Source organism: Strix aluco, chromosome 4, assembly GCF_031877795.1.
Source record: "Strix aluco isolate bStrAlu1 chromosome 4, bStrAlu1.hap1, whole genome shotgun sequence".
Lineage (NCBI taxonomy): Eukaryota > Metazoa > Chordata > Aves > Strigiformes > Strigidae > Strix > Strix aluco.
In genome coordinates, this window is record NC_133934.1 from 82739835 (window position 1) to 82763056 (window position 23222).

The 23222-nt window shown below is 35.5% G+C and overlaps 1 protein-coding gene across 1 annotated transcript in view; it reads left to right on the top strand.

Annotated features, from left to right (window-relative positions):
* LRBA (LPS responsive beige-like anchor protein) overlaps window positions 1-23222 on the top strand; it is a 424995-nt gene that overhangs the window by 128721 nt on the left and 273052 nt on the right. The window contains exons 36-37 of the mRNA XM_074821286.1: window positions 10059-10123; window positions 21310-21418. Coding sequence (XP_074677387.1) covers window positions 10059-10123; window positions 21310-21418 — 174 coding nt within the window. The remainder of the gene's footprint in view (window positions 1-10058; window positions 10124-21309; window positions 21419-23222) is intronic.

Sequence of the window (23222 nt, forward strand, 5' to 3'; positions counted from 1 at the left end):
GCTTAATTTCCATGAATGTACACTGCTGCAGATGTTCAGAACTAAGGGAACATAATTTAGCTACAGAAGCAAGACTTTTCTGAAGAAAAAAGGCATCCTGTTGCTTCACCAGCACACTAGGACTTAAAAAAACACCACCATTTAAGGTGAGTTTTGTGCAGTGAGAGCACACCCTGTGGTTTGGCAGTCTAGTCAGAAGGATGATACCATGCTGACTTTATAACTAGATCTTTGAACAATATTCTCATGGGTGGTAAATGCAAAACAAAGTAATATCAACTGGCACTTAATTCTGTGAGCTCCCTGCTGATGGGGCTCTGCACTGAAATGGAACTCTTCCTGACAGGAAGTCAGCCACGAAGTGTGGAGACCTCTGAAAATAAAGTGTGCTTTAATTTGACACCCTGCTGTTTTACAGCTAGTCTGTTTAATTTGAGACTATGGAAAGAGGTTTAGTGGAGAGGAGAGGTATGAGATTATGGAAAGTTCAGTGAGCAACAACGCTTGTTGCTGACTTTATGCTAATCACAGATATGTGAACATTTTTGTTTATGTTAATAAACCAGATAATGTGTCTCTGTTTCCAAGCAAAAATGCTTAATAAACTCATGATTTGGGGAGCAGTGCTGTTTACTCAAAGTTCTGGTAGAAGAAGCTTTGCATAGTGGTGGTGTTCAGCTTATTGTTTAACCTTTAGTCTTATTTATACTCATCTGTGTCTTTTTACATATCTCTGCAACTGGGAAAACATCTGTCTCATCAAAGATGTTGATGATACACTAATCTGTCAATAAGTATTTTAAGATAGCCCATTTAAGTTAAAAACCTCATAATTCAGATGATCAGTATGACATTGAGGTGCATGTCTGATAGGCATTAGATCCTAGTTCTGAGTCAAATCTGACTCAGAAGAATCAGCTGGATTTTCCAGTACCTTCTGAATATTTAGGAAGACATTTATTTCTATTTCTACTTAAACCAAAAATGGTTATATTGTTGCTTGTGGAAAATTTGCTTGGTGAGTGCAGGGGATGATTTGGAGTGAAAGAAGCAGAAAGTTATTGTTTATCGTATTTATTGTAGCAACATATAGGGACAGATGAGACTAGAGCCCTATGTTGCTGGGTGTCATGTAACAGGGGAATAATGGTTACCCAGAATATTTAAGTCTAAATTAAGACAGCAGATGCAGGATGAGGAAAGGGAACATAGTATGCGAGTGGCATGTAATGGAAGACACACGTTAGTTTTTCTGCCTTTTTTTCTTTTTAAATTTGGTTTAGCTTCCTTTTTCTCTAAATCTTTTCTTAAAAGATCTGCATTAGGATAGGATTGCCCAAGGGAATGCTAAGGGACAGGTTTGGACATCCTGTCTTTTGAGTGAAGAGGTGGGATTGGTTTACATACTTTGGCTTCATTCCCTCAAAGCTACGATGGTAGCAGGAATCTTGTTCATTGTTTGCATACATTCATTATGAGAGTTTAAATTGAAACTAAGCTGCATGTGGGGAAAAGGGTAATATAAAGGGGCTTTTAGTTTCAAAATAGTATTCCCTGTGTATATTGTTGAGTTCTTTATTAGTTAGATTTATTTGGTTAAAGTTTATCAGACATTGAGCAGGAAGGTTGCTGCTATTGAGTGGTGGTGATGATGAGTGTTGCTATCAGTAGGACTAGTCTATCACTACTAGTGCAATTGTGCAGCAGTAACTATGCTGTGAGGGGGTTTTTTTGTCCTTATAATTAGTAGTCTACCTTGAAAGACAATTTTTTCCATGCAGTGGTTTTACAAACACTCAAATTAGAATCACAGTTAGATAAAAAAGCACTGAAATCAAGAGGCAGTTGCCTTGTACTCCTGCTATTCCTCAATTTGGTTTCCTTTCTCTCTAAAAATGATGCTGGTGCTGCAACTTGATTATTTGGATGTCTCCCCTTAGTCTTATGTTGTCCCTTTTTCTTCACTTCTGTTTTTCTGACTCATCTCCTTTGACTTATGCAGCGATTGGAAGGAAGAAACTAAGTTTACAGAACTGCTTGGTACTTTGATTTCACAATTAATGTTTAAGATTTCTGTTCTGATTCTTCCTGAAGCTACCGTCTTTCATCTCAGCATAAATAGCTGATGGCTAAAGAACCTGAAGAGGAAACTGTGGTGGAAAAGGTTTGCTGCTAGATGAACTCAAACCTGACCCCTAATTTCATTTCATGAGGAGTCATGGCAACAGCCAGCTAGTGGGAGAGAGAGGGAAAGACTGCCCAGGCAAATTGCTTCCTCTATCAGAAACTGTGGGCCTGAAATCAGCGATCCACTCATTCAGTTTTTCCCCGTTCTACACTTTGTTGCAGTATTGGGACTGCAGAGGCACTGGAGTTTAACATAGACTTACCTTTTTCTTCTTAATGTGACATTGGCTCTTGGGGCAAAATTTTATTCATCAAGTCATGAGTTAGATGACTGTAAAAGGCATATAACAAATGTTTTTCAATTACATGTTCATACTTTTTTGAAACTAGAAACAAAAATGAAGTTTATGAGTTTTGACGACACGCTGCTTTTATGCTATGATAGTTATTACCAATAGCATTTTTTAATACAGTGATATTTTCATAATTTTATATGAACTTTTGGATCAAGTGTTTTAAGTTTTATTACTAAAATCCTGTTTTAAGAACAGCTGGTATCACCATAAATTATGACAACTGCAACCTATGTTGAGGTTTTCTGGCTGTATGTAATTGTTAAAGATTGTATGTGGTGCAACATTTTATGCAGTGTATCTTCCATAATACTGCATCTTATAGGATAGATTTGTGTAGTTTGTAGAGAAGACAACAGTTGTCACTTTGAGAGTAATACAACAGAAAAGGCATAGTCTGACAAGCTGACAGTCTTTTTAGTATTTTACTGAACAACATAGTACTTAAGTATGCAAACTACTCCAGCTCTAGATGTGTAAAAACTGGTTGTGACTAGAACTCAAACTTTTAAGTATTGAAATTAAACTCTCATTATAAGGTAGTTTTAGGCATTTGCCACTAACAACATAATACCAGTTTATAGGAAGCTCTGTTTACATGGAATAACCCAAATGGTTAAACAGCAGGGGAGTCTTCTGCTTTTAGTTAAAAAACTGCTGTTTCTGTATGGCTTATTTACTACTTGTTTAATTCTTAATGTAGTGTGCTGTGGAATTGAGCATGCAAAAGTCAGCAAAGAGTTCTGTTTTCTGCGTCTAAGGTTATTACTTGCTGTACAATAATAAAGGCACTATTTTATTGGGTTAGTTGTAATTAACTTCAGCACTAGGCATTGATATAAATCATTCCTAATCTGTTTTCTTTACATTTTCATTCTTTTAAACTGGTTTAACATAGCTTCTTTCTGTCGTCCTTTTACATAAGGACTAGGGTTGTAATTGCTTTTTTGAATTAGGCTGTCGGAAGCTAATGTGCATGTTGATCCAAGAATTGATTAAGGAACACTAATGAATTTCATATAACACTTTTAAAAGATTTGTAATAAATATGCTATAGCAGTGATCTGTTATACCATTTGTATTCAATACAGTGTTGTCATGCTGTGCAGCTGGAAAAGTATTTTGGTATATGAAACTTTGATTCTGTTTCATGGTTAGAATAGTAAACAATTTTGTGGTTATGAATAAAAGAATAGTGTTCCAACTCTTCCACAGAGTATATTTTATGAATGTAGCTATCGTTATTATAATCTTGGCTTCTGTGTTTTGTCAGAGGAAAAAGACTGAAACACTTTTGGTTTTCAGTTTTTTCTGCTTAGTCTCGGTGTTTGATACCGACTGGGCCACATGCCACCAGTGTACTGCAGCATTTTCAGTTGTTCTTTTAACAGCATAGGTTTGAAACAAGAATGTTAGGTGTTCTTTTCAGTCAGTTTTGCAACTGAACGTGCTTGTTTCTTGAATTTCTTGTCTTTTTCAGGGGTACATAGTCACACATGCACAATTTCAGCCCACATTTATAGTTCATTAGTTAGTTTGATATGCGTGTGGAATATTTTCCCACAACAATGTGCTTGGTGTTATACCTCCACTTGAGGAGCTAGCTTATCTAGTTAATTTTTACACAACTTTCTCCTAGAAGACTCATTAAAATTTTTAATACAAAGGCTTCAGTTGTGTACTGTCACTAGTTGATTTTCTGACAAAAAGCAATGTCTTTTTAATGGAATGCCAGCAGTAAATACTTTTTATTGTAACTGAGTGTGTTTGATAGTTTAAAAGTCTTATAAAAATAATTAGCTCTTTTATATAGTTCTAATGGCAGCCTTGCAAGTTTCCCCTGGAGCAGTCTCTAATGAACAGGCCTTGATTTTTCCAGTTGGGCTCTTAGATTCCCTGAGGACTTGACTTCAGACCTTGAAGGGCAGCAGCTGCCATTTGTCTTAAGACTGGAGTTGCCAAACAGACAGACCATGTACTAATAGGACACATTTGTACAGCCTGAGTATGTGGAACCCCGATAGAGGCCTAATGATGATCATCTGTTGAGAGCTTGTAGCTGGCCAGGGTTAGAGTAACTTTTATCACCCTTCTTGAAATCAAAACCTCTGTATTGATTAGTAAGATAGCTTGGCTTGTTACGTAGATGCCATGTTAAAGCTTTCATAGACAAGCCATTGTTTAGTGTGGAATAGTATCCACTGTTTAAATTTCAATAAAATTCAAGCCTGTTTGGTAAGTTTTCCCCCTGACAAGATGTTCTAAATTTTTAGGATAGTAGTAAATATTTTTGCAAGCTCTCTCTTTTCTCTGTGTCAGGATTCAGCAACAGTGATGTTCTTCAGCAGAGAAAGGACCGTGAATGTAATTATTGAAATTCTTTTTCTCTCAATCAATTTTCTGATAGCTCTTCCATTACTGATTTATATTTTTTAAATTTTATTTGAGCATCCAAGTGTGACTGTATAGATACTGAATAACATTGTCTCCAAATGTGTTTTCATGTTACTCTTACATTAAAATGTGTCACATCCTTGCAAAATCTTTTTTGTACACTACTTAGCATGCACTAATTTTGATATTAAATTGCTGCATAGAGTGCCTAGATATGATTTCCCATAATTCCATGTTGGTTTTAATTTTTTTCAATGGAGCTTTGTGGATTAAAATAATTCAAGCATGCTTCGACTCTTTAAAAGTAATTTATGTTTGCAGATATTCTGCTTAATATGCAGTCTAACTCTTTTTTTTTTTTTTTAATTATGAAGAACCCAGCTGAGATATAATCTACTTTTCCCTATATGTTCTTTATTGCTGAGTTCATTCAAGCCTGTAGTGGATGTGGTGCTGAGAGAGTGCTGACACCAAGTGCAAACACTGCTGAAAAGTTCTTGATAGTTTACTTTAGGCACTTAAAGATTAGTATATCTCTCTATGAACAAGTTTTTCATGCAGATTTGACCTTTACTCTAGGATATAATATGTCTCTTAGTCATATGTTAACACATTTTCCCACCCTGCTCCTTAGTGCTCCATTCACAGTTCTCAGTACCACAGTCGTCCTTCTCCTTTGTTTCATAACCAAAATAAATTATTAAAACTCCACCAGCTTTATGGGAAGGATGGATTAGCAAAGAATTTGCTCTTTTTTGCTTGCTTATGAGTGTGTATTTCAACCATTAGCTATAATTCTTAATTGTGAAATATGTTAACTTTGTTGGAAGGATATTTTTCTAAGTTTCTGAGACAAATGAATTATTAAGGTGTATGCATGCGTATGTACATATGAATGAAAGTAGCAGCACAGGTTGCTACAGTGGAAAATAGAGCAGGTTTTGTCTATTGGAAATGTTTTAAATGTTCTGTTAAAGATCCATGTTTAATTGTTTAGCCATCAGGCCAGTTAATGGATTCGTCCTGCAAATGTTTTATATAGCTTGAAGAATATATGTTTTGAGTTATTGTTTGAAATGGGACTACATTTCTTTCCTAGAAGTGTACAGGTGAGGAGGGATTGCTCACAGGCAAGCACTTCAAATTACAAACCACAAGAATGTTTATCAACAAAATTTTCTTGGCATTTGTTTGAGTGATAGAGTTTAGGAATGGCTGTACTGGGTTAGATAAAGGCTCCACCTTGCTTATTGTTGTGTCTCCAACTATAGACACAAAGAGATGCTCATGAAGAATTAAATAGGACAAGGGCGTGTGATACTCTTCCACTCTCCAGCTATTTTCAGCTCGGGGTATTTTCTGAATTGGATGTAGTTCCTGTGTATTTAGTCAATACCAATGTATTTTCCTTTGGTGTACTTGTGCAGTCTCCTCTTGATCCTATTGAACTTTTAGTCACCACAACATCCTCCGGTGATAGATTCCACTGGTCTGTAATGCACTGTGTAAAGAACCACCTGCATTTCTTTGGTTTGGAGCTGGCTCCTACTACCTGCTGCTTGTAGAAAAGGCTTTTGGGCAGGCCTGTGTGGGTAAATGAGAAGCTCCTGAGGTATTAGATCTGAACAAGGATGTGTAGAATGAGTAGGGAGCCAACAACAAATGGAAGAAAAATACTGATCAACAGAGCTGACACTGGAAAATTCAAGTTCAGTGCGTAATTTTTAAAGAACTTCTCCACTTATCTGATGATGCCATGTGATTAGAGACATACCTTGCTTTTAAGAGAGGAAATAGGAGGATCAAGTAGTATAAAAGACTTCTCAATGCATTTGAAGACTGAAGTAACTACATATGCGTATGTAACTGAAATGAAATAAAATGGGACACAGAATTACTGAAGACCATTTTGCTAGACTAATCTTATTGTTGGTTATGGTCTAAAGGATGTTGTGGTCTTTGACCAAAATGTATTTCCTAGACAAAGGAAATTTAGTAATTTATGAGAGTTTGATGAGAGCATTTAGTACTCTCATACAACTGATCATTACTTAGAATTAATTAAAAAAACCTACTGTAAAATAGATTAAAAACCCCCCACCTGACTCACATGGGACAACAGTAGTTCATGATATAAACCTTGAGGGAGATTATTAGTTTCTGAAAGGAGGGGTTTAAGACCAGTACTATTTAATGTTTTCATTTAATGATCCTTGTGCACTCAGTAAGAATGTGTTAATGAAACTTGTTGATGATATAAAACTGGTGCTGTAGAGGACTGGGAGATAATTTTGCTTGTGGCAGAGTTGTGCTGTAGCTACAGGAAATGTAATGTGTTGTTCCATACAGAATTATAATTCTGATGAGGTTTGAAGCACCATTTCAGGAAAGGATATAGTATTTGTATTTTTATCTAGAGTACCCGTGGAAGTGTTTACAGATTCCATTAAGGAAGTAGGTGAAACAATAATAAGCTAGGAAATTTCCACATCAGACATAGTATTTGAATAAAATGTGATTTCTTTTTTGTCTCCTCGTAATGGCTGTTTTTCACTGTAGCTATTTGTGATAGTGTTTAGTGCTTCTAGGTTTTTTTTTCCTGCTTCGCTGTGGAGTGTACAGTGACCAAAAGCATTAAAAGTAGATTATGTCTCTTGGTTACTGAACATTTATAGCCGTAGGAAATGATGGTCAATTAAGTACAGCTTAGAACAGGTATGAAATTATTGACTCTGTTGATCTTCCCTTACAGTCCTTCCTTAGCAAAGTGCTGAAATGTGTTTTGTAGTTATTTAGTTGCATTAGTGGTTGAGTTTGAGGCTTTTAACGTGTTTTTTCCCTAATACCTTTGGGAGATGGATAACTAAGATGTTGATATAATAATGCAATATGCATACTGAGTGTAATTGTTTGAGAGAGAACATATACTGTGGGGAAATATTGAGTGGATCATGAAAGATGATGACCATTAGTCTTTTCTTTCAACTATTAAAATTAGCTTTAGGGTGTGTTCAGCTGTGATTTATGAAATTGTTTAGACTAACGCCTTCTTTGATGCTGTCTGATGTAGAGAAAAAAGCTGAAAAGTATCATGATAAATGCATGTTCTTCTCACTTTTGGCAACCTCCATCTTCACCAATTAAATTTTCAAGTATTGTAGTTAGCTCTCTCCAGAGCAACAGATGGACAGTGTCATAAACGGAAAAAATTATTTTGCTTTTCTTGAGTTTTCACACTACAGAGAATAATTTCAATTATAATCATGTGAAGCAAAATATTTAGAACTTGATATTACATTTAAAAAACCTCTGAAGATTAGTTGCATATGGTATTTTGTTTAGAATATTAGCAGCTAAAAAGCGCGCTTTTTTTAAGACTAAATGCTTTTTAAAGCTGTTTCAGACAGTTTACAGACTAGCTTGAAGTCATATAATGGTGGCCATAAGAAGGCAATAGGGGAGAACTGGGCAAACTATGGTGGGAGAATTATTAGTAAGATATGCATAGCAATAAGGACCAATGACGCTACTTGGTGTAGCCTCAAAAACAAAACCAGAAAAACAACAGAAAACCCCCAAAACCCATATGTGATAATATGTAAATGAAACTTAGCTGGCACTTATGTTGCTTGCTTATTAATGCATATAAACTGGTTATATAAAAAGTAATTAAATACATTTATAATTCATGATGGATAATACATCACAAATTCCAATTATTTTACTCTTAATTCTGACTACTTGAAAATTGTAATCCATTGTTGCAATTTAAAAATTATAAAAGAATGCGTTAGGCCTGGAACATGATAAGCCTTGAGAGACCAGAGTTATAATCTCTCCCCTGCATTTGAAATCTGAAAATCTTTTCCAGGGGTTGGGGGCAGAATTTAAATTGTAAAGAAACAGCATTGTTCTAGTGGTTTCTGTGTACGTCTGATCAAACCTTCGTGTCACTGACTGAGAGGTAATTCTGGAACACTGAAGAGCAAAAACTGTACTCTGTTGACACTGGGTTTTAAAAACTCCTACATTCAGAAACCTGAAACTTGTTTAAGGGATATTTGCAGTTTTGCACTTTTTGCCTGTTTTGGAACTAATGAGATTTTTGAAATGAGCCACAGTGATAGAAGTAGTGATGTGAATAATCATTAGGATTATTTCATTCAACAAAACCTGAAAAATCAAGGAAGCTGATGTGGAAAAGCATATAAAACTTAAGTATCTGTCTGCTACAAAATCAGTCTTTTGTTATTAGTTTAGAAGAGTTGTTGGGTTTAAACCAAGAGTTGTATTTGGCCTGTTCAATCCAAATGCCTCTGCGTTTTCCCAAAAATATAAGGTTCACACATTTACTACCTTAATTTTTAGCTCTGTCATCCTGTTCCTGTTGAGCCTAGGATTAAAAATCTTGTTTGTGTTTTTGTTAACCAATTCTGTTTTCTCCTCAGCTTTCAAATGGGGGAAGCAAGCCCCAGTGATAGGTCATCTGGCTTGGTTGCTTTCCATTGTGTCTCTTCTGGGGGCCAGGCAAAACCCACCTACGTGTTTAAGAAGTGTAGAATTTTGCTGTAATTCGGGGTTCAGTTGGTTGTAAGAAATGTGCAGTGCACGTGTGTCTGCTGTTGCCATCATTTCAGTGTGTTAAAAATCCAGACTGTTAAAAATGTGTGGAAATTTTTTGAAACATACTGGGTGTTAATGGTGCGATCTTTGGACCATTAACAGAATTTTTTGAGTAGAGAGGGCGATGTGATGCTGAGATGAGGATTGTTATCAGTTTATATGTGAAGCAGACTTTAAGCTATAAGAGAAATTTATGTTACATTAACATGAAACAGTTCTTTTAGCATTATCAAGATTCAATAAGGTAAAAAGCATCAGTGAACCAGAGTAGGTTCAGAATTATTGCATAACATAGCAGGAGAAAATGATGCCATTGTTTGTGGAATGTTTTTATATTTTCTTCTTCCTTCCACAGAATATGACTTTGAGTAAATGATACTGTTCTGTTTCTTCATGCTGGCCATGTTTTATTCCTGATTAGCACACAATTAATTCCTGTTTGCTGATGGTGGTGTAAATTGCTAAAGTGGATAAGAAAGTGCATGATTCTGTAGCTGAAAATGTTTTTTCTTAGTTTGGTTTTTATACAACTATTTTTCTCTTGTTTTTTTTTTTTCCCAGGAGTGGCAGAACTCTATACAAAAGAATGCTGGCCTTGCCTTTATTGAGCTTGTCAATGAAGGAAGGTAAGTCACAATATTTGACAGCACCTCTGCCTTAGCCTTCAATAAGTGGTGTGACTTGAAACTTTTTTAAAAGAATTTTTCTTCTGCCCTTTTTGTGTCCTTTTTTTGAGTTTTATATGCGTGATTTCACATTCTTTAATTCTTCGGTTCAGTTCTAATACTGAATATGGGATTTTGCAGAATCCAAATGCTCTTTAGTTTCATTAAATATTTCTCTTATCAGTGTGTCATAGATTTTTCTTTCTACCTGTCCTTGTGCACTGGTTAACGTTGAAACTATAATTTGTATTCAGCTAATCTCTTGAGGAAGGGAATTGATATTTGGAAGACATTATAGCTAGGAATTGTAAGATAAGCCTCTGTCTCAAAAATTAGATTCCAGTTTGCTCATTTATTTTCTATCTATCTCATAAAATAGAAAGGAAGAGAGTCCCTTTAAGGAAAAAAGCCCTGACCTGTTAATATTACCAATTAGTTTAATATTCTATCTGTAACTATATATGTATATTACTGGAACTTATAGAAAATGACAGAGCCGGTGATGAGGCCATGCTCTTTGACTTGTAGTGCCTATTCAGAACCATCAATATTTTCTTCATTAGGAATCGATTGTTGAGGCAGGCTAAGAGCAATATTTACTTTTTCTAAAGGTTTTTTTTTTTAAGATGTCTTAATGAGTTAGCTAAGGAGTATTATAAGAAATGCCATTTATCTAAACCTAAATTCTGTTAGTGAGTAACTCGAGCTAGTAAGAATCCCAATAGAAAATAAATTTTACAGGATTAGGGCAGCTACTGGATTAAAAACAAAATAATATATCACATAAATTAAAATGCTATATAAATATCTTTTCATCATTGTAGGGATAGGGGAAATGGCCATCTGAGATTTTTCTTTTAAAATGTGTAGATGTTCTCAAGATAAATAAAAATAACGACCGTTTTAATGGTTGCATTTCAGTTTATGGTGAGGAAAACACCATTCTGAGGCAGAAAAAGCATTTTGCTACTAGTCTTGATCCCAAGGGCCAAGGTAAAGTAACAAGGGTGTTCAGTTACAGTGTTAAGATCTAGCCTGTAGTTGTTTCCTATTATGTGAGGCTGACCTGTCTTGACCTTCCTTATAAAGTGCCTGCTATAAATTTGGCCCTTGATTAATGTTTTATTAGCATAGATAACATAGAGATCCCACACACATGTAAAGCACAATGTAAGGTTCATCTGTGTAAGATGATTATCATGAACAAATCAGTTGCTGAGACCCAGTTGTAAGTAGCAGTTACCTAGTAGCTATTCAGCTTGTCCAGGTCAAGCTTTCAGAGGGCATTCTATCAGTAAACTGTTTGGAATTGACTGTTTTCTTTTAAAAACCTGCAGTGCCCATCACAGACAGATGGAATCATTCCCCCACCTCCATAAACAACATCAATAACTTACAGTCTAGCCTTCGCAGAGCGGTTGTCTCAGGGACAAATGATCCCTCGAAGACGGAAAAGTGTGGTTTTGGTTAGCAGAAGATATCTAAGTAATTGTAACTTCATTTCATTTCTGGCTCCTAGCAGAGTTGTTTTTTTAAAAAGTGGGAACATAACTTCCATTATGGGGAAGAGGAGAGGGATTAATTTCTTAAAAATGGCTCCTTTTATCTATCTCTTTTCTCCTCCGTTGCTGTTATAGGAGCCTTTAAAGTTATTGCTGAATTGGTCATTGCAGTGCTTTGTGGCTTTTCAGCATTCACTAAAATGAAACTATTATGCCTCACATGACATGAACTGTATTCCAGAGCTACTCTTTTCTTCTCTTTATTCAGGTTGCACATTATTTTTCTTGCACATATACTAACACTTACACTGAAACATTTCAGGCCTTGTATTTTATTGTATTTGTTATTTTTTTAAATGTAGTTTTACCATAACATTATAATCTTAAAAACTCCAAAAGCAGAAATCTTTTAATTAAAATTTAAAAATGAAACCAACTGAATGATACAGATTTAGAATTTGACTGCATAGTTGTATAATAAAAGTTGAATTTTTAAACCGCTTCTGTAATTACTCAAGAAAAGAAGACAAGGTAGTTGTACAAAGGACAGCACTGATTTCAGCAAGTAAGGAGGGGTGTCTGTGGGGTACCATGACATGTGGAGTGTAAGAATAAATAAAATAAAGGACTGGAAGAACTGCCTAGAATTTGTGGAATCACAGAATTGCTATTGTCTGTCACCCTGGTGGAGAAAGTCCTGGTCATCTTATAACCTTTGTAAACCAGGGTTTTATTCCCAATGTTTATTGCTATTTTTTTGACTAATGATACCAGAGGATATTCCAGTTTGAAGTGTGTTCTACTGTTTTTGTTTATCAGGCAAATAAGATGCTTGAAAAATCTTTCTCTAAGAGAAGGAGGTCTAGAATAAGAGATCTAAATCTCTTCTTATACTTGCTTTCAAATGTATTTTTTGTTTTTATGTGAAAGATATGAATGTACCTCTCGCTATCACAGCAGTTGAAAGTTTTATGTTTAGGCTTGCCATGTTTTGCCTAGGATTCCCTGGACAGAAATATGTGCAGAAAGTTTGCCTCTGGGACTCGTAAGATCCACAGTGTGTGTGCTGCATTCAGAATGTGTTGGTCTGAATTTCATCGTGTTCACAAGTAACTAATACGTTACACATATAGTTGCTCCCAGGCTTTTCAGATATATCAGGTCCACTGCACATGTGTAGCAGAATTGATTTGTTTGTGCCCAGTGAAATTTTGAATCTTGAACTGAAAACAATATCTAAACAGGAGACTAGTATGTGGGAATACAGAACTGTAAACCTACCTAAAACTGAAATATACAACTGAAGTCTTTTGAAGGCCAGGTTACAAGCATAGTAAAAACAAACCCAAACCAACAAAACCCAACTGTGTAGAAAAACAGGAAGGTACACAATATAAGTGAAAAGCTAAAAGAGCAGGTATTGGAAAATAGCCTCTTTCTGTACATGAAAAGAAATGTCAGTTTCAGTACATTGCTACATTGAACATTAATCTCTATTTAATAAAAATAAGTATTGTTCACTGCTATTGTAATGTCTGGGAACACTATTAATGCTCTTTGAAACCTTGTGAAAGGTGCCTGTACCCACTGCTTCTTTGTACTGAGCCATCTGTGCAGCAGAAGTATAGACTGCAAAATGTTTTCGGTAGCCTGCTGAACTTCTGTCAGTCTGGATTTCAGTCTTTGTGCTTGCCTTTCACCTTTAGGGAGAGTGTGGTTTGGAGTCTCAACCCAAGAGCTTACTGATGAGGGAATTTGTTCACTGGAACCATCCTTTAGGTGTGATTTGGTTCACTGTCATGGCCGATCCTCTACTTTGGAGACTACCAAGGTGTCCAGACAGATTCCTTTTTTTCACCCTGAAACTAATTATGTTTCCTCCTTACACAGGAGATGGTCAAGCTATTATTTCTGAACTGAAAAAAAGAAGCTTTTACTTCCTTGCGTGTACAAATGTCTCTTTTGTTAGGCTCTTATTTCCTCTACTTGACTAGCTAGCAAACAACTCCTTTGCTCTGTGAAGGTTAAAACTCTCTCCTGTCGCTTTGATTCATTAGCACACTTTAGTGTGAAACATCTCTTATGCTAGACCTTGTTTTCTGTATCAGTCAGTGCACTAACAAACGTACTCGAGCTTGAGACTAGGCGTGACAGTTATTATCCCCTTTGGAGTGATAATGGGTTTGGCATGGCAGGGGTTGAGGGATCAGTCTCCTAAGCATGCTGCAGCAATTATTCTTTCTGCTTTTCAGTTGAAGAGACTCTTGAAGATGCTTAATTTTAATTTTCTCAAGCATAGTTTTCTTGGTCATCCAAAGCATTAAGTGCTGTGTTCTATACATGTATTTTTTTATACATTAGTAAATGAATATTCAGACAGCAGTTTCTTTAGAGAACTGTCACACAAAGTTTGGTTGAAAGATAACCTCATTAAACTAGCAGAATACATGTATAATTTCCTGTCCTTTGTCTCTGCCCTTTTCAAATCCTTAATGAAAACAAACAAACCAAAAACTTAAGGATTCACAAGTGTATCCAGGAGAAGCAGAACTGATGAAGTTTGTTTTTCTGTAGCTTTTTCTCATTGCTAGATTTGCTGTTGTCTAATGAGGAATGAAATCTAATCAAAATTCTCCTGCCATATCAGAGGATTCTCCTCCTATATTGGATTTTCTATTATGGCTCTCAGTGCAGTTGAAAACAGCTTTTTGTTTTTTTGTTTTTTTTTTAAGGATGCTTGCAAGGGGTTTTGTCCTCTGGATTTTTGATGAACTCTAGCCTTCTATTAAAAATACTTCTTGGAATTGTCTGATGAGTTTAAACGTTTCTGGGAGAAGTAGGAAGGCAGACAGCATGCAAATCTTAATATCCTTAGCAAGTAAAAATTCCACCAACCAACAAAAAAAAAAAACAACCCCAAACCTCTCCAGAAATAATGAGATGTAACTGGTATTATTCTCCCAATACATAACATCTAGCAGTATAAAATCTGGAATGCTGTAAGCATCTGTATTTCTATAGTTGGGTTTTTTTTTTTTTAGAAGGAACGGCACTAAGAAAATTTCAACATGTGTCACCTTAAATTGTATGTATTACTTTTGACTGGTCATAGATGCAAATATATTTTAATATTGAAATAGTTGGCTACCAAACTAGTTGGCCAATTACTTGCATGCTTTCCTGACAGAAAATAGGGGACAGATATAGGCTGCCCCATTCAATTGTCTTCCATTTGCAATAGTGCGATCGCTCTCAAGCAGTGAATGTTACTGAATGTCTTGCCATAGGAGCAACTACTGTGATGGAAAATAGTTAGAAAAATACAGCTATTAATGAAAAAATGGATGATAACTGACAGACTTATGCTTTGTGCATAATTGACCAAAAAAAGCTCAGGAAGAAAAATGATAACTGTAGTCACATCCAAACTGGAATTGATTACTACCAGTCTGCTCCCCTTATTGCAGCCTCCTTGCCCTGAGAGTCTGATAACATAAAACCTTGATTTGTAAGAGGAAAAAAAAGTGTTTTCTGTATTTCCTTGCTTTTCATTTTTAGCAACCCATTCTGTTTAAGTAGTAGGTTTTGTAAAAGGGATTTTTGGTGATTTATTTTCTGAGTTTTCATGTTTTGATTTCATAGCAGAAGCAACTTTGTTAATGTGTGAATTTGAACTAGAGAAGATCATTAGGCTGTACTTTAAACAACATTTTACATGTGATGAAAATTAGAAATTGTAGCCTGGATGTGTTTCAGAGACGGATAAGTGCCTTGAGGTGGGGTTCTTGACACTACATGACTTTAGTTTTGTACACGTGTGTGCACTAAGTTATAGTGTGACATGCACAACCATTTTTAAAACAGTTTTTTATTTCACTAAGTTTTGTTTGATCATCTGTGCATGGATTTAAATTACATCATTTTGGTGTAACTGGAAACATATGATCTTTGCTGCAACTTAATGAGTAAGCAGAAGCTTTTTGGAGAGAACTATGTCTTATTGATTAAAAATTAATGTAAGCTTTTATTATTGAAGATTCTAGTAACTTTGGAGGGGGTATGTGTGTTGCAAAGGTAGGTTTTGCTTGTGAGAATGTCATTAATTTGCTGGGTCTATGAAAAAGCAAAATCATGAACCACTTTTGAGCACCTGGGAATTCTTAAATGTTTATGTAGAAAGTCTTTAGTAACATCTGCTTTTAAAAAATAAATTAATGCAAGCATAACAAAAAGGTATTTATGCTGCACTCTGTGTGTATACATGTATTTGCTATCTGATCAAAAATTTTCAGAAATTGTCTGTCATACTACCATGCAGTCTCTCTCGGAATGTGAACACAACCTCAGATCAGTTTTTGCTAGGTTCAGTCTTAAGTGGCTTTCCTAGATAGAAAAGGTTGGATTGGTGTGTCCCCTCCTAGCTGTATTTTCAGAATGCTGTTAAGTTTTATGCTATTACATGTCCAAGTCAGCATTTTGATGAGTCTGCATGATTTTTTGTTTTGGTTTGGTTTTTTTTGGTGTGTGTGGTTTTTATTTATTTACTTATTTTAAGGGGTAAATGTGTTCAAACTTCAGTCTTTAGGACCTTATGGACTTGTCTGTATTTTTTGATGATTGAGTAGTGTATCTGTGTTCCACAAAGCCATTGTAAAACTTCCTTGCAGCAGTAATTCCAACCCTTAGCACACTGAGCAGTCCGATCTCATAAAAGACAGTGTGTATCCATGTAGAACGTATCTCCTTTTGAAGTAAAGAGAATCTCTTATATGCTAGGTTTATGAGGAGTGCGAGTAGGAAAGCTTACCTCTATCCTCCTTTCTTGGCTATCTGAGAGTTCTGTGTTGTGGTAGTGTCTGGAATATACGTAATCTCTCCCTGTAGTACTTTGAGAGATTTATGCCTAAACAGGTGTTGTACATGTCACCTGTAAAGATTTTTCCATATTTTGACTAAAGTTGATAATTGTTGGATGTAAGTAATACTGACCCAGAATTTATCCATCTCTCACTTTCTTTGAATGTATTTTTCTGTTCCATTTTTTCTCTCTTGTACCTTCTTCTTTTTTTTTTTGATTGTTGTAAGAAGAAACTTGACTTTTTCCTGGATCATCTAAGCATCCAGCAGCCAGAAATCAAAGTACGAAGTTTTCTCGCTTTGAGTCTCATAGTTTTCTCTTCCAGTGTAACAATAAAAATCAGAATATCTCATGTATTTGGCTGGAGCTCCTTTTCTCAGTGGTTTAGCACTTCATTCGTGACTCATCAAAGTATGCAAGTATATATTTAAATTCCAGCATGGGATCATTCCTCTTGCTTTTTTTTTTTTTACTAGGGTGTTCATCTTTTCAAAGTTAATCACATGTTTTTTAAGTATTCTAGTCCAGAAAGAAAGTTCTTAGACAAAGGAAGAAAAGTCTGTTTGAGACCTTGAATCTGGGGTGCACTGAAAGCAGAAGAGTAGGCCTGGTATCCAGAGTCTTTACCCCCATAGCTCTTATAGTCTTAACTTCTGCAGAACATGGCCATCCACACTCTGCTTGTGTTGAAGATCAGAAAAAAAATCTTAATTCAGTAACTTGTTATAAATAAAGCCAAACCTCAAGGGAATCTATCAGGGAAGGAGAAGTGTAAATCACCACGCTCAATAGTATTTTGATACTGAAAAAAATAAACAGATATGTGAGATAGTAGTATAAGGCAAACATGGTCCATGGGTCTGCATACAGAGATTATGAAGGATAGGCAAGAAGGAAATTATTAGGCCAGTTTTTATTTTATCTTGGGTGTGTATACTTCGAAAAAGACAAGAAATTCAATTAATCTGTTTGTTTAGCCAAAGAAATGAAAAGCTGTCCTTTTGCTGAGAGATGTTTTGGATAGACTTTATATTTAACAAAAAAAGAACTAATGTGATCTAGTTGCTGGAATAAAACAGGATAAAAGCAGACAAGAAATAGTTGTGGTTCTGTTTTTTTTTGTTGTCGTTTTGTTGTTTGGTTTTTTTAATTGCCACTAATTACCTTATTATAAAACTTCTTTTAGGGGAACATGGTGTAAAATACCTTAAAATCTTAAAAAAGTTGGAGCATCTTTTTGAAAGCTATGCTGTAGCTCAAACAGAAGGTACAGGCTTGATGGAGGAAATTAAATTATTTTGGGGAAAACATGCGTGGTCAATTCCGTGTAGGAGGCCAGAGCAGGTACCAGAAATGACCATTAGGATCCTTTAAATCCATGAAGTATACTTACTGTCTTAGTAAGGAAAATCAGATTTTTCTTAACATCTTTTTTTTTTTTGGTTAGAAGAAAGCGTTTGTGTCTCAAAGTTACCTGCTCTAGTTAATACAGTTTATAGCCACTCACATACGTACAAAATGTGTTGTATGTAGTTTGGAGTTGAACTAATACTTTTGCAAGAGTCAGATTCTTGTCCTTGCCTCTGTAGTGATCTGCTCAGCTAGAGGCAGTTGATTCTATTGCAAGCACTGAGCTACACTTAAACAAATTTGTTTAATGTTTTGTTGGACTCAAGTGGAAAAGTAGCAGCCGCAAAGGTTCCTGAAATTAGTGTTTAGAAGTAGATGGTTAAAACTTCATTTTAGACATATAATCAGAGGTGTGTTCCTTTAGAGAGATGCTGAGAGCTTGTATTTGCCTTTGATTTTTGATGATGGCTATAGACTCCTCTATTATATCACGCCACCATTACATTTATGTATAAATATATATTTAGTTTGCTAAGTTCCACACTTAAAAGAGGTACATTCAAAATAGAAATCTGAGTGGCATGCCATTTATGTGAATGCTGTTCTCAGAGAGGAAATCAAAAGTGACCTAGATAATGGTACAACTTCAGTTGTTAGTTGGAAGAAAGTTAATCTAAGCATGTGCAATGATTGGAAAAGATGACTGTAAAGAAAGATTAAAATTTGAAGTTCTTGAATGTAAATAATGAACACCACTGTCATATTGTATAAACCAGTAAATTACAGGCTTCATTTGTATTAGTAAATAACTTTTATCCTTGCCTCCTGAAGACCTTTAGTTGCTGAATTTGGCAGTTTGCAAGAAGGGAAGTAACTTATAATAATTGATACTTAATAGCATGAAGCCTTTTCATTTTTCTGAAAACATCTTGAAGTTACCAGTAGGTGCTTATGTTAAGCTTGGACAATTCCTTCATTGTTAGCCATAAGAATATTTAGTTGCCAAAATGATAAATTTGACGAGGATTTATCGGCAAAATCATGTGTAAGTTTTATCTATCTGGCCTAGCCTTGTGTGGAATATCATAGAGAAAATGAGGAAAGTGTGTGGGTTTAGTAAGGAGAGGTGGGGGTGGCAAAAGTGACAGCTGATCCATAGGAGACCAAGCTCTTTCTGATACTTTAAAGCTATTTGTTTTTACTAGGATTGCTTCTAGTCTGTTTTGAGAATGTTGTTCCTGTGTGAGGGAATGTAGTTCTTTGCTTTGTTTGGAACCCATCCATCATCTCTGCAAAGGCAGAGTAAGTGCCAGGGTACAGTCAGTCATGTACTGGGCTGCTTACTGGTTATGGTTAGTAGATAAAAAGGAAAATCCATGCCATAATTCATTAAAAATAGTTATTATACGGGGTGCTTTCTTGAACAGATGAAAAAAATGTGACTGTTAGAAGAGAAGTAATGTTAGATTAAAGATGGATCTTTTAGAGGATAACTAGTATTTTTCAAAGTCCGATCAGGTTAGCAGAAGGTATTGGTGGTGACAAACTCAATGAAAACCATGGGATACTGCCCAACTGTGTTAAATGTAAGTTGTAATACATGATATCTTAATACATGAGTATTTATGATCTCCATATTTTCTTAGACAGTTCTTAGTTCACTAAAAAAAATGTTTATTTAAATACTTATATGACAGATTTGAATGTGCTACTGGGGATCTTGGAGAAAAGGTGGAATCAAATGCTTGGAATCTGCCCAGACTATGAAATTGGTTTTGCAGATTCTTGTTGCTGGCATATTAGTAGGGATTTATTTTTAGCTGAACATTATTGTAAATCATTAGAGACAGAGGTTTGGAGCTTCTTTTTTTCAGTGTGTGAGCAAGGCCTTCTTAACTAGTTTATTTTCCCATTTTTTAAGCCATGAAAAGTTATGAAATCGAAGTTACATTATTGCAGTAATTGGTTCTGCAAGTTCATGAAAGTCAATGTTTGTCATTAATGCATGCAGATAAATTGGCCAAATTGTATGTTTGTTGATCAACAGCCACTTCCATTCTGAAAGTGACTAATAATAGAAAAAAAGAAAAAAATTATAATGTGGTTCTAAAACAGTGGCTTCTGTCCAAGCTGCCTCAAACAGAAGGTGAAGTCATGCTTCAACTAATGAATTGTGCATATTTCTTTTTTCAAGACCTGATCCATGGAGAGGCAGTAATTTGCTGATTTAACTGGTTAATGATGACAGGGCCTCGTTTAGCTGTTGTGCTGCAGGTTTGCTAGTCTTCTAGTGAGAGAGGCAGTGGACAAAGAGCTTCAGGTGGTGGCCTGCCTCTGGATTTCTTCTCATTGGAGTAGGCTTGTGACCGGCAAGACAGAAGAGCATTGATGGTCATGCTATCAAACATACATAGTTCAGATAAATAAGGGGATAAAAATAACATTATATACATTAGAAGGCATCCTTCATAGTAAATCCTGTGGTTATAAAGAAAGGCTCTCAGGCTCTGCGTTTGTTGAAATGTCCTTTAGCTTACATGTGCAAGGCAAACAAGAGATTTTATGGTTCTTTTCTACATTAGCAACTGAAAACCTTAAAAAAAAAAAAAAAGCTTTAATAACAGATATTTTGAAAAACTAGCCAGTAGAGCATGTACTGAGTTTGTCTGGTGTTAGCTTTGAGTGACCCCAAGGAAATGTGCACCTTCTAAACCAGACTAGGTGTACAGCTTCTGTACAGCCAGGTTTAACTTTATGAATCCCAATGTAACTAATTAAAAAGGAAATGTTTTTAGTGACAATATGTGAACTCACAGAATAATTGGGTTGTAGTTCAGTCTGTCAGCTCTGCTGCCATTCATAAACTCAGGGTTTATGAAGGCCTCAGAAATCTCAGATTGAATTACAGCTTTATTCTATACGTAACCTGGAACAATGTATATCTTAGCATTTCATTTGTGAGACTGAAGATGTTTTATAATCCTGAAAATATTACTTAAATGTATACTTACCATAAAATTCCAATTTTTCATTTGGAGAAAAAAAACTGTACTGCAGTGCAATTCACAATATTTATTTAGACTTTATATCAGTTACATTAGGGCTTTCACTGTGGATGTTTATATGCATAAACTGCTTACTTTTCTTTATATTGTGTTGTAAGAAAATCTTTCACATACACACATATCTATATTTCAGGTAAAACAAATGACTGTCTAGAGTGTTTACATTTTGTTTAATAGTTTGGTTTACTATTGAAATACAATTTTATTAGTTGCCAGAAAATTACCCTTCAACCTTATTTATACAATTTTCTTAACACAATAAAGTCAGTTATGGAACAGAGCTCAAAATATTTGTTTATATACTGTATTTACAGATTTTTATTTTAGGACTTCATTCTCTCAAGGCAGTTCTTAACTATTCTCTGTCCTCAGGTTGCTGAGTCAAACCATGAAGGACCATTTGGTAAGAGTGGCTAATGAAGCAGAATTTATCTTGAGCAGACAGAGAGCAGAGGATATTAACCGCCATGCTGAATTTGAGGTAAGAAATTAAATCTTGGGGAAAAAAAAAAAAACAACCAACCGAAAACAAACCACCAAAACATAACAGGCCCACTGTGTTTGAGGGTTCCAATGTGTGATGTGGACTTTTCAGGCACAGGAGGTTCCATCGTGAAAAGTGCTTTGCAGTTGTAGGGTGTTTTGATAGTTTGCCACTAACTTTGATGGAAAAACAGGCTGTGCAGAGCAGCTCAGAACTTGTCAGAATCTGCAAACCATAGTTTGTGGGGGAAGGAATTTTATCACACCAATGCTGCTCTTTTCCATGAAGCAAATATCAGTGTGTGTGTTAAAGCCGCTTAGCATCACAGTCAAGATATAACTGAAAAAAACACCTTACTGAAAATAAATGATTACAGCCTGTTAAGTGCAAAATGAAAAATTACTTTTTCTTTCTTTTTGTATCATGTGCTATTTCAGTTAGTCCATGTCTAATACCATTGTCCTTATGTTTTACATGCCTCAGTGTGATTTTGTTATGTTTTTGTATTTTCATCCCACTTAAGGGATTCTAAAGTGAAATAATGGTCTTTGTTTTTATAGACTTGTAATAAAAATACAAGCCTTTTTTCTGAATCACTTCAGTCATACCTTCGATTTTTGATCTCAGTTGCATCACATATCTTCCTTCTCTGTGCTTTAATTATTAGGTTGTTTAAATGAAAACGAAGCTAAATCTCACTAAATTCAGTAATATTCTGCTTAAAGAGTACTTAGTCTTTCTTCTGACATGTGATACTACTTGTGGTTTTGTTTTTAAAATGAAACATTAAAAGATTGAAGGCACATTTGTGCTTAACGTGTTTCTAAACTGTTTTTCTCTTAAATCTTTACTTGAAAAAATACTCCCCAAAGATGAAAGCATATTTGTCTTAGACAGTGCTTATGTTCTAAAGGTCATCTGTGTTGGCCCCAGGATTCAAGCTGTGCGTTGTTTAATAACATATCTGCACTTCATCTAGAGCTAGTTACCCCCTCCTGCAAACAGAGATGTTGTAAGATATCTACAGTACCATTTTGCAATGGTGAAATAGCAGGCATGTTTCATTTATTACATCAAGGGTTTGGCGACAGTCCTGTGGAGATGAAAAGTGCATCTTTTTACTTTGTTGCCCGATAATCATTGGAGTGGGACATGCTTGACATCTTTTGCCCTGGATTTATGCAGAAGCTTCATGTGTGACATGGCATTATTGATTAGATGAACAGCCCACCTTTTTTCTTCAGATGCAAACTATCTGCAAAGGGGTGTGTGTGTGTATGTGAGTAATCTGCATGAAATAAAGGGTTCTGTCATGTAAATATGGGCTATCAATGAATACAGTTGTTCAGTGACAACTTCACTTTTAGCCTTATTTCAGTCTCAAAACACCTTTTCTGTCTGGAAGAAATTTACACTGAGCATCAACTTACATTTTTAATATAGCTCTGAGTTTTGCTGTGACAACTCTCTAGGATAAGAGTTGGCTGATACTTTGAGTTGATGCTGCTTTGAATCTGTGCTATTGCGGTATGATGGCTCAAGGTGTTTCACTCATCAGGTTGAACTTAAACAGAAACTAGTGTACTGAAATAGCAGCAGTCTGTTTATCAAGTTTAAGTTTTTCCAACACAGTAACAAAACTAGATCTAGCATCACTTCTGCGGGCGTGCAAATTGAGAATATACAACTATTGGATTCCACCAAATGCTTCAATAATACACCCAGTGCCTCATGAAGTTAGCGTTACTGATTTCTGTGTCAGACTTCAGTCATCATTATGTTTCTGTTGTGGAAGGGTGAA